The 12,018-nt window shown below is 33.1% G+C and overlaps 2 protein-coding genes across 2 annotated transcripts; both read left to right on the top strand.

The window, feature by feature from the left end:
* Window positions 1–3,374: 3,374 nt before the first annotated feature.
* On the top strand, window positions 3,375–6,881 carry LOC146944189 (26S proteasome non-ATPase regulatory subunit 14 homolog). Its single transcript, XM_085742581.1, has 6 exons — window positions 3,375–3,599; window positions 3,778–3,955; window positions 4,268–4,349; window positions 5,787–5,963; window positions 6,075–6,242; window positions 6,534–6,881. Exons 1-6 carry the CDS (start codon window positions 3,467–3,469, stop codon window positions 6,723–6,725), a joined length of 930 nt encoding a protein of 309 aa, XP_085598707.1. The 5' UTR covers window positions 3,375–3,466; the 3' UTR covers window positions 6,726–6,881.
* A 2,126-nt stretch (window positions 6,882–9,007) lies between these two features.
* On the top strand, window positions 9,008–11,719 carry LOC146944188 (seipin-2-like). The gene is made up of 2 exons (XM_085742579.1): window positions 9,008–10,137; window positions 10,970–11,719. The coding sequence occupies exons 1-2, from the start codon at window positions 9,097–9,099 to the stop codon at window positions 11,453–11,455; spliced, it is 1,527 nt and encodes a 508-aa protein (XP_085598705.1). The 5' UTR covers window positions 9,008–9,096; the 3' UTR covers window positions 11,456–11,719.
* The last annotated feature ends 299 nt before the right edge of the window (window positions 11,720–12,018 follow it).

Here is a 12,018-nt window from a genome sequence, read left to right as displayed (position 1 = left end):
AAAGATTAATTAGCTGAAATTGATGAGTTTGAAATCAAGAAGCAGGAGTTGGAAAAGTATATGAAGTTTGTAATTCTGATGCTGGGTGAAAAGATTTATGAACAAGTTTATACTTGAGAGTCTGAAGCAATGTAAAATAGTTTGTGATTCATTACTCAATTAGAGTCTATGAGTTTCTCTGGTTTAGTATATGGTTAGATTTTGTCATGTAAGTGAAATTATATATGTTATATGCAAGAAATGTTAGGTTTATTACTTTGTGATGATGTTTGTGCAATGCAATCAACTAATTACTATTACAGTCACAATCACAAATTCACAATGTATCAAATTCAAAGAAGTTTTGTATGCTTTTGATCAATAGTTAAGAAAATTGAGTTGCTTAGATGTACATATTTGATATGAGGATGTGTCTATAAGTTCATTAAGAAGAAGATAAGGGCAAAGGGCAACCTGGTGCACTAAAACTCCCGCATACGTAGGGTCCGAGAAGGGGTATCACCATTTGGTGTATTGTACGTAGCCTTACCCTGTTTTTTACACAAGAGGCTGTTTCCAGGACTTGAGCCCACATGACAACAACTTTACCAGTTGCGCCAAGATTACCCCTCAAGTTCATTAAGAAGAAGATTTTGGGAATTGGTCAATTTATATTTTAGTATCTTTTTTTTTGGTTACATTTATATTTTAGTATCTGATTACAACTGTAAGTTTTTTTAAAATCATTATTATAATATTACCTATAAAGAAAGTCTATTGCTAGCATTCCTCATGATATTGAATAGGTACTCTTATTGAGAGATAATTCCATGTTTGGTAAACAAATGTTATTATTGCTTTTCCACTTAACAAATTCCTAAGGCCACGACTCTAAAACTGGGATACAAATATCCTTTACTACAATTGTACAATGCAGTGACCGTAGAAGATGTAAATCCTCAAACAGTTGACAATAGTCCTATGTGGCGTGGTAGATAAACACTTTCATTGTAGTGACAATATTTTAGATCGTTCTAGAACAATGTAGTAAAAACAAAATCATATAGAAATACTGTTGTCGCGATGTAGATTTTCTTTGGTCTGCTGTCAGGCTTGCAGGAACAGAAGTGTTGTGATGTCGCGATGTAGATTTGGACGATTTTGACGCGGAGAAACAAGAAGGTTTGGAACGGTATTGAGAAACCTGTATAGGGTTTTATCAAAGCTGCAAGGGACATGGTAAGTAGATGGAATCGGGCCGATCTGTAACAATCTCTTGAAATAAGTCAGATGTTCGCAGCTCTACTTTATCAACATAGATACGGAATTGGAATATGCATCTGCAATGACAGAGGTGAATTCACCCGAGCAAAAACTTTACACAAGCATTAACTCCTTTCTCCGAAAGAGGCGAAGCTATGGGACTTATAGAAGCTTTAATCGAGCTCGACTGCAAACTGTTGTTGATCGCATCAATGTAAATCTCTCTGATGTTACCGAGTTTGCACGTGTTTGTATTGCTTTCTTGAGTGATAATCAAAACTATAGGTTAGATTTTTTCATGAGACAAGCCGACCTTGCTGCTCAGACTCTTACAAGAGAGTTAGGGTTGTATACTAGTTCTCAAGTTTTGATTTTGTTCCAACTTATATTACAAATACAAACATTATCTCGAATGAAATGAATTTATTTCTTTAAAAAAAAGTGAGTAAACTTACTTTACCCCGACATTTATACAAGTTCCAATTATTGTCGGATGAATACAAAGATTTAAGGATTTAGGGATTTCTAACTGCCTGTTTTTGTCCTTCAATTCGGTTCTCTACTTTCACTTTAATACTTGTGACACATCATGTATCTTGTCATGACAAAACATTTGTCACCTCATTAGTTAGCAGAAGTTTTTAACGTCAGAGATTAAACTGATAACGGAAGTATACATCCAGTCAGGGTCTCATGCATGTAGTGATTTAGGTGGACTTAGTCCGGGACGGATGCATGAAATGTCATGTATTTAATGCTTCAAAAAAAAAATTGGTGCCCCCATTTTTCAAAATTTCTGGATCCGTCCCTACATCGAGCGGTTACTTTGTATTTAATCGTGAGTCAGAAACTTTTGTAACAGGTGCAAAGTCAAAGACCATAGTCTCCATTTACCCTTAATTAACATTTAAAATACATCTCTCCCCTTTATTAAAGCTAAAGAAAAGATGAAAACTAATGCGTCTCTTTATCCGCTTTTATAATGTGTTTAATCAATATTGACAAATACTATGATCAGATATATTTAAAATTAAAATAAATTCTTTTAAGAATGTCAAATATTGTTCCTTCTCTTATTTTAATGGGATTTAATTATTTTTTAATTAATAATTTAAATTCTTATTGAAGTGATTTTGTTCCTATTTTAAATAATATATGTAAGGTCTGGAGTTCGAACCCTGGCCACCACAAAATTTTTTTTTTTTTTTAAATAATAATCTAAATAATAAAGTAAAAGGGTTAAAATTGAAACTAAAATAGTTTTTAAGGGTTAAAATTGAAACTAAAATAGTTTTTAAGTGATGAGTATAATTGAAAGATAAAAAGCTAACACAAAATTATGTATTCCCTTTATATATCGGTATAAATAAATGAATATTTTATTTAAATTAGATATAAAAATTTACAAAAACAATTTTTTTTAAAGAATTTACAAAAACAAATGTTAATTATATTCTTTTTTAAGGATTCTGTATCTTTTTTAAAATACCAGACACCAAAATGTTTAAATAAAAATATGCATTTTATTGCTATACAAACGGTACTTGGTAAAATAAAAATAAAAAAAATCTCAAAAATCAATAAAGAGTAAAAAGTAATTAACCAAATAAATCATAGGAAGATTGGTAAATTACTACGTCCCTTAATGTAAGCAGCCATTGCCTTTTTTACATTCTTTTTTAAGGATTCTGTATCTTTTTTAAAATACCAGACACCAAAATGTTTAAATAAAAATATGCATTTTATTGCTATACAAACGGTACTTGGTAAAATAAAAATAAAAAAAATCTCAAAAATCAATAAAGAGTAAAAAGTAATTAACCAAATAAATCATAGGAAGATTGGTAAATTACTACGTCCCTTAATGTAAGCAGCCATTGCCTTTTTTACATTTCTTAAAAAAATTGTGAGTGTAATTAATGTGTCTGTTTTGTATGTTAATATTACAAAATTGTTCTTTGTTCGAATGTGTATTAAATTATTTCATGACACATAGTATTAATTGAGAGTATGTTTTGAAAAAAAAATAAATGCATCTAATAATTTAAAAAGGATTTATATTTAGCGAGTATTTCCTTAAGATCCGAATCAGAGATAGAAATATTAAAGTGTATCAAAAGTTCTTATTTCTCAATCCCACTTTACTTCGCCATCGACTTCAACTTCAAAAATCTTCAAATTTTAATTCCAAAACAAAACCCCAACACAGATTCATCGATTCATCATGGAAAGGCTTCAAAGAATGTTCGCAGGTGCAGGTGGAGCCCTAGGTCATCCACCTCCAGATTCCCCAACCCTAGATTCATCCGAACAAGTCTACATCTCCTCCCTCGCACTTCTCAAGATGCTTAAACACGGTAAAGTTTCGATCTTTAACCTATTCAAATCATGGGCTATCCAATTTCATAATTAGGGTTTTGTCAATTCGTTTTTTTAATCATAATAAAGTTTCAATTTTAACTTAATTAAATCATGGGTATTTCATTTTCAAAAGTAGGGTTTCATCAATTTGTGTTTTTTTTTTATCTATAATAGGCAGAGCTGGTGTACCCATGGAGGTTATGGGTTTGATGCTGGGAGAATTTGTGGATGAGTATACAGTTCGTGTTGTTGATGTGTTTGCAATGCCACAGAGTGGAACTGGTGTTAGTGTTGAAGCTGTTGATCATGTTTTTCAGACTAATATGCTTGATATGCTCAAACAAACTGGAAGGTATTTTGTTTTCGAAATTATGCTAAGATCTGTGAATTTAAGGTCCGTTTGGATTGACTTATTTGAACTTAGCTACTGACATAACACTTGTTTGAGCTTATGGAAATAGTTCATGGCATCGTTCATAAATAGTTTTAAGCTTATTTGCATAAGTTGCGATGTTCAAGATAGCTTATGAAAACAATTTGACTTTATTTTATCTGTTGTTATAGAAATAGCTTATATATAAGCACTTATATGGCTAAGGATTAATTTAGTTGTTTATCCAAAAATTGTGTTATTCATGTTAGTTGTTGCTTGATTGTGTTGCAGACCAGAGATGGTTGTTGGCTGGTATCATTCACATCCTGGATTTGGCTGTTGGTTGTCTGGTGTTGACATCAATACACAGCAGGTTCTACTATGGTCCTTTATGTCTTGTTTCTGCATCTACCATTGTCCAATCCAAAGTATTTATGTGTCGGTTGAACCTAGATAGTTTTGATTTTAGTGATTATTATAATTTTTGACGACATGGTTTGGAAGTTATTAATTTACTTTCAGTGGTTTCTTTCCGTGAATCTCTTTGACGTGAATAAACTTCTAAAATGTTTCTGTTTTTCGATTTAAGTTTCTTATTTTGCTGAACACTCTTTTTGGTTCCTAATTTACTCTCTTTTGGAAAAGTTTTGTGGAAAGAACATTAGTTAATGGATTTCTTTCTGAAAATTAAAGAGAACAATATAGCATCCCAACTTTGCCAACCCACTATACCAATCCTCATATCGTAACAACTCTGACTTATGAACCTATTATCAGTCTCATCATAATAGCCACTGTGACTTAGGTTGTTTGCTCGCTTATGATATATACTGCTGCCTATAGTATGCACTGTATGCTTAGTTTCCCCAAGAAGATCGGATCTGGGCTGCGTGCAGTCACAACCTTGTGGCTGGATGCAGCCAACCACATATGTACCGTCCAATCAAGATCAGACGGTCCAGAGTTCAAACTTGGTATTTTGGCTTTTGTTGGAAATTCCGCCTTAACTGCGGTCTTCCCCTAGTCGCCTAAATTGCGGGCTTTGGTTTGCCTTCATTGCAGCCTCCAACACCTTCATTGTGTTGCCTTTGAGGGGGTGGATTTAGCCCCACATCGGATAGATAGGACACACTCCTCACCTTACAAGCCAGTTTTGTAAGGATGAATTAGGCACCAAATTTCAACAGCTTTTAAAAAAATAAAATCGGCATTGAAATCTGGATCACCAAGGTGTGGTTCAGTCACACTGCACACAATCCCAATCCAAACAGCGTGCAAAGTATTCTCTGTGGCAGCTTATCTGATAGAGTACTCTTAAATGAGTTTGATTAATTTAAGGATTAAATCACCCATGCAAGTTATGCCGGTCCATTGCAGTTGTAATCTTGTTTTTAAAGGGATTTTAGGTTCATAACTGTTAGATTTTGTCGGGGCCATTTAATGAATGAAAATCTTAGATTTCATCCTGATTTCTTAGAAAGTCAATATTTTTTAAGCATGGAAGCCTGCTCTGATCCCTCAAATAAGGAGCTCTTAATCTTAATATAAAATATTTTCTGTTATCAGTGGAAACAAACCATTGTCTTGATAATTGAAATTAGTGTCATGAAATGCACTGCCATCGATTCAAAAAAAAAAAAAAAAAATGCACTGCCAAGTGCCAACTAATGGCTATTTTATAAACCAAAAATTTGAATTACGTTGATCGAAGTTTTCATTTAGGTCTAGTGGTTAGTTAGAATGACTTGTTTCTAATTAGTTATTGGTTGGTGCTGCTGGTTAATACAAGTAAATTGCTCGTGTACTGCAGAGTTTTGAGGCTTTGAATCAGAGAGCCGTGGCTGTAGTTGTGGATCCAATTCAAAGTGTTAAAGGAAAGGTGGTGATTGATGCTTTTCGATTGATCAATCCACAGACAATGATGCTTGGACAAGAACCAAGGCAGACAACTTCCAATCTGGGACATCTGAATAAACCATCCATTCAGGTGCGTAACTCAAAACACTTTTTTCTTTTTCGATATTCATACAATTTTTTTGGATGTATTATTTTGGACTTCTTTTTACTAGTTCTGACGTATCATATTACCTCTCTTTAGGCATTGATCCATGGGTTGAACCGGCATTATTATTCCATAGCCATCAATTACAGGAAGAATGAACTCGAGGAGAAGATGCTGCTTAATCTTCACAAAAAGAAATGGACTGATGGCTTGACACTTAGGCGATTTGATACACATTCCAAAACTAATGAACAGACTGTTCAGGTAATTTTAAGATGCAGCGTGTAATGTGGGTTGTTGCCTATCTGATTAATCAAATAAACTTGCTGCATAATTTTCTTATGCCGATTTTTAGATTTAAAAACGGACGCTTATAACATTCAACACTTATAATATATGTGCATATGTATAAGCTATTTCAGTATTTCTATAACAAAATATAAAATAAAGTAACAATTTTCATATAAGTTTCATAAGCTTTCAGGGAGAACTTATGGAAATAAAGCTGAAAACAGTCCCTAGATACTAATAGATCTCAATTAATTTGAAATGTAGGAAATGCTAAGCTTAGCTACCAAATACAACAAGGCTGTTCAAGAGGAAGATGAGCTGACACCCGAGAAACTTGCAATAGCAAATGTTGGAAGACAAGATGCCAAGAAGCACCTCGAAGAGCATGTCTCAAATTTGATGTCTTCTAACATCGTTCAAACTCTTGGAATGATGCTTGATACTGTTGTCTTCTAGAGTTGTCTTTTTAGAACTTATGGTTAATCTAGCACGTTAAGGAGACAAGTTGTTATGTACAATTCATGTTTCCTGATTATTCTCAGACTATATTTTGAATACAGATGTATTCTTTGGACGAGCTGAAAAGGTCAAGAAAGTATAACTTAGCACTTAGTTTCTTTGGTGTCTCCATTGATATTACCTGGTATACTTTAATTCTATTATTATATTGCAGGATTTTATGTTCAGGTATTTTTAAAATACCATAGAAAACACGTTACATAAAAGGAATACTAACAGACTAACCCTAGATTTGTAGCCCCTTGTGAATGTGAACACAAGCAAGGTCAAAACTAAGCTACATTTTGAAACTAGGATGTGGGATTAGGTTACCGGAACAGTAACTGCAGCAGGTGCAGTGTAACTGTTTAACTGAAACTGTTGGATCAATTTTTTCAACATACTGCTTGACTTGTTTAATAGATGTTATGTATGCTAAACCAGTTAATTTAAATGGCAGAAATATGGATTGTTACTGATTGTCAACCAAAGATGGTTATATTGTTTCTGATTGTCAACCAATGACATAACTAAATTGAATGCACAGTTTCTAAACTTGTGTCCCAAGAGCATTGTGTCCCAAGAGCATAAGTTAGGCACAAGTTAACATTTATCTTCTTTTAAAAGCCAGAAAAACCCTGATTTGGATGCATTTTGTTTAAAACCAATTAAGCAATACAAAAACAAATACTAGCAAAAGGATGAGGATTAGATAAATGCGTTGGCCTTGGCCTTCGGTAAAAAAAGGAAGCTAAATTTGTAGTAATGCATGAACAACTTGAACAACTACTTTTGCTTATTTCTGGATGAACTCACCTTAAAAATTTGAGAAAAAAGAAAGGATCTTCTTACATAATGATTCCAAATTCCTATATATCTTCTTTTAACACAAGTCAAGAATATTATCCATCTTTCGTAAAAAATAAGTAAAAAAGAGAATATTATTCATACAACTTGGAGTCAAGCTCAAGGAATACAATTCAAAGGCAACAAGTTCCCTAACTTGCAACGCAAAATACTAGTACTAGATTAACATGCACAAAATATCGAAGTATCAACCATTCTTTAATTATTATTTTTAAGAGACCATTATAAATTGTTTAAACTTAGAAGACACGGTTAATATATGTTTGATATCACAGTGAGTATGTCAAAATTTTAATTATTATTTTTAAGAGACCATTATAAATTGTTTAAACTTAGAAGACACGGTTAATATATGTTTGATATCACAGTGAGTATGTCAAAATAACGTTGAATCATCGTGATTTTTTAAAAACTACACTTTATAATTTTTGCAAAATCATGATGGATTTTTTTTTTTTTTTGAAGGAACGATGGATCATTGTTATTTGTAATATGTGATATCAAACATACACTTGGTCTAAGTATATTTTTAATTTATTATTTGAAGGAAAAAAAAGGAGTAAATTACACTCCCCTCCCCTCAAAGATGCTTGAATTACACTCCCCTCCCCTCTTATGTTAAAATATACACTCCCTTCCCTTGAAAAGTAAAATTTATAACCCCATCCCTTATAAGATGCTTGAATTACAACCTCATCCCTTAATAATTAATTATGCACTACACTTTAATATATTTTAACATAAATAAATATTTTTATGATATATATTAATTTTGAACCACCATTTAAGCAAAATTAATTCATTTCTTCATAATTTAAATGTCATTGATAATTAAATTTAAATATTTAGCTATTGATTTTATAATTTAGAGTATAGAAACTAACTTTTAAATAACCATGTTTTATTGTCATTAGTAATTTTTCACATATTTTAATTTTATTTTAGGTTGTTTCATATTTTATAATAGGGTTTAAAACTACATGCTAATAAAATTGTGAATAAAAAATAGCGAAAAATATGTATTCATTTTTTTATTATATTAAAATAGACCCGCAATACTATTTTTTTCGAAGTGTGTTAGATTATTATTTTTTTCGTAGATTATAAAAAATAAAATAAAAAATATTGAGGGAGTAAAGTGTAGATTTTAACATAAGAGGGGAGGGGAATGTAATTCATTCTTCTCTTAAGGGAGGGGATTGAAATGTTTTTTAATATGTTTTGAATAAGAGGGGAGGGGGAGTGTATATTTTAGCATAAGAGGAGAGGAAAGTGTAATTCAAGCATATTTGAGGGGAGGGAAATGTAATTTACTCAAAAAAAAAAAACCATGCATTCCACGTGTATAGGTGTTTTTTATGAAAGATATAGGTAATTTTTGTCATCTTTGTTTTTCAATTTTTCATAATATTTTTTAGAAAAAAGATCTATTGTCTCTTCTTGTCCAAAACTCAGAATCTAAATGGACTCGTTACCATCAATTCACGAACAAGAAGACGATGACATTTTCTCTGACGCACTTCACCAATGCTCCGCCGAGGACCCACCGGAAACTTCCACCTCCGATCCCACTCTTTCACATTCCACCCCACCATCACCCTCTCCGGCCACCACACTCCGCCGCCGATCAATTCGCCTCAGAAATAACCAAACCTCCGATTCCAGCACCGATATTGATTCGCCTAATTCCTCAAGAAGAAGCTTCCGTCATAAGCCAAGGTGGAGGCATCTCAAACAAGATGAAAATTTCACCGAGAAAAATCCTAGCACTTCACTACCTTCAATTCACGCAATTGAAGAGAACGACGAAAATTCTACAATAACTACAGCTACAAACGATGAGTTAGCTTCCGATTCGGTTGACTCGGTGTCACGACTCGATGATTCATCTTCGAGTTTTCTGGAATTGATAGCAGGATTGATAATTAAAGCATTAGAGTTTCAAATTAAGTTAATTTTCATGTTTATAACTTATCCGTTATCATTCATGTTTCGTTGTTGCTTATTCTTTATGGATCCTTTTGGGATAAGGAAATTGGGGAAAGATATTATCTTTGGGAGTATGTTGAGAATTTGGAGTGTTGTGTTTGGATATATTGAACCATATGTTAGGAAATTGTATAAAGGAAATGAATCAATTTGGAGTTTAATGTTAAGGTTTGGATGGGGAATATTGTGGTCAATTTATGTTTGTTGTGTTTTGGTTGGTTTGTTGGTTTCTTCATTTGTGTTTAGTGGAATTTTGATGAAGTGTTTTGTGGAGAAGCCGATTCGGATGAAGGAAGTTTTGAATTTTGATTATACTAAGCTTAGTCCTGTTGCTTATGTTCCGATTATATCGTGTGATGGTGTTGTTAAGGGGAAAGGTTATGAGAATGGTGTTGAAGTTGGGAAGGGGATGATGATGGGTGAAAGGGTTATACCTTCTAGACATAAAGTGAAAGTTATTGTTTCGTTGAGAGTGCCGGAGTCGGGATATAACAGAAATCTTGGGGTCTTTCAGGTGATTGCTTATCTCTATCCGGTTCATTTCGTTGTGTGCATGGTTGAATTGATGGTGAGTTTGGCGGAATCATGGTGTGCTTCATGATTTTGGCAAAAGCTACACTTTGGAGCCTCAATAAAATCACACACTAATTTCGTCAGAAACACCGTCATTTCAAACATTCACTAAATAGAATTTTGCTTCCCGAATTGCCATGAATTTCTTAGTAAAGTTTCATTTACCGTCATTATGTTATTTTACTTCTTCAGCATCTTCTTTGAATTCAAGGAGTGAATCATCAACTTAGTCTTAGTCTCATCAATTGTAGGAGTTGACAGCTTGATCCATGAAATTAGTGATATTCTAAAATGAATTTCTCAAATTGAAAATCTTTGGTAACAATAGTTCATTCGAGACAATTTTAGGAACTTAATCAACCGACCCAAATAGCTAATGTGATTGAAATGTTTTAGTTTTAGGAAATCATTCTGAAATCTTAATAGTTTGAAAGACTATTTTGCTTGACTACTACGCTATCAAGGACTGAAACAGTGATTCACACAAATTTAAATGTTTAGGGTATAAACTGATTTCTAGTGATACACATTATCATATTTTTATGAATTGTAATGCTTGCACACGATTAATACAGGAGATACATGTTTTTTGTGGTAATTTTTATGATTTCTTCTAGTATACTCTTCTTGCATGCTGTAGAAATTGTCATTTCTTTGTAATTTTGCACCATACTGTGAGTCTTGTAGAAGTTAAACTGCTGATGATAATTGCAGTTCAGAGTTTCATGATTCTTACTTTGTGTTTCTTCTCTGGTTTCTTTGTTTCTTTATAGGCCAGGGTGGATTTTCTATTGTCTAATGGTAAAACTATTGCAAGCTTGAGTCAACCTTCCATGTTAAGATTCAGAAGCGAACCTATCCACCTAATCATGACTTTCCTTAAGATTGCTCCACTCATTACCGGCTATACATCCGAAACCCAGATTCTGAATGTCAAGATGAGAGGTTTTGTTGAAGGGAATATACCTACTTCGTGCTTGAAAGTGACACTTGAGCAACGACCAGAATATCAACCTGGTGCTGGCATTCCAGAAATATATGATGCATCTCTTGTTGTTGAGTCTGAACTTCCCTTTTTCAAAAGGATCATTTGGCATTGGAAGCTGAGCATATTTATATGGATCGCCATGATGACATTCTTGACAGAATTAATTTTTGTTCTAGTATTTTGTAGGCCTGTAATAATTCCAAGAACAAGGCAAAGGGTAGCATCTGCTCGCAGTCCTGCAACTTTGAACAGTCTTCCAGCACAAAGTTGAGACTTCTGATTTCACAGGCATTGTTCCAGTGATTGAAGTAAGTTTTTGTCCAACAGTTTAACCTTGTATGTTCTGACACGTGACCTATATATATGTTTAGTGAGTAATCCTAATGTCTCATTCTTTTTCCCCCCTCTTTCTCTCTCAAATTTCATTTGTAATCACAATGTAAATTTTAATGCCACGAGATGCATAATGTGATTCACTAATTTATATTGTAATATTGTGAGAAAATGAAATATAGCTAAACTGTTGCTTTGCCAATGAAGAAATTATTTTAGTCTATGATGTGCGACAAACTGATTCTTAATGTTTGTGACAACATGGAAATATTTGGAGTTAGTCTCACTCTCGTCAGTGATCCATGGAGCTTTTTATCGTAATCGAACTTCTCCTTTCACCCAAACTAGTTTTTTGTACTTTCAAATCCATTTGATCTTATCTCCTTGAGAGTTGAGAGCTTATCAATATTTCTATCCAACTCTCTAAAACGATGTTTATTCCACCATGTTAAATTATGTTTTACTTTTAGGTTCTTCTAAAGCATTCCAACCTGTGATTTG

This window comes from Medicago sativa, chromosome 2 (assembly GCF_051527215.1).
Source record: "Medicago sativa cultivar Bolivia chromosome 2, Bolivia_mono, whole genome shotgun sequence".
In the NCBI taxonomy this organism is placed as follows: domain Eukaryota; kingdom Viridiplantae; phylum Streptophyta; class Magnoliopsida; order Fabales; family Fabaceae; genus Medicago; species Medicago sativa.
The sequence above is the reverse complement of the archived record's forward strand: the minus strand, read 5'-3'. Positions and strand labels throughout refer to the sequence as shown.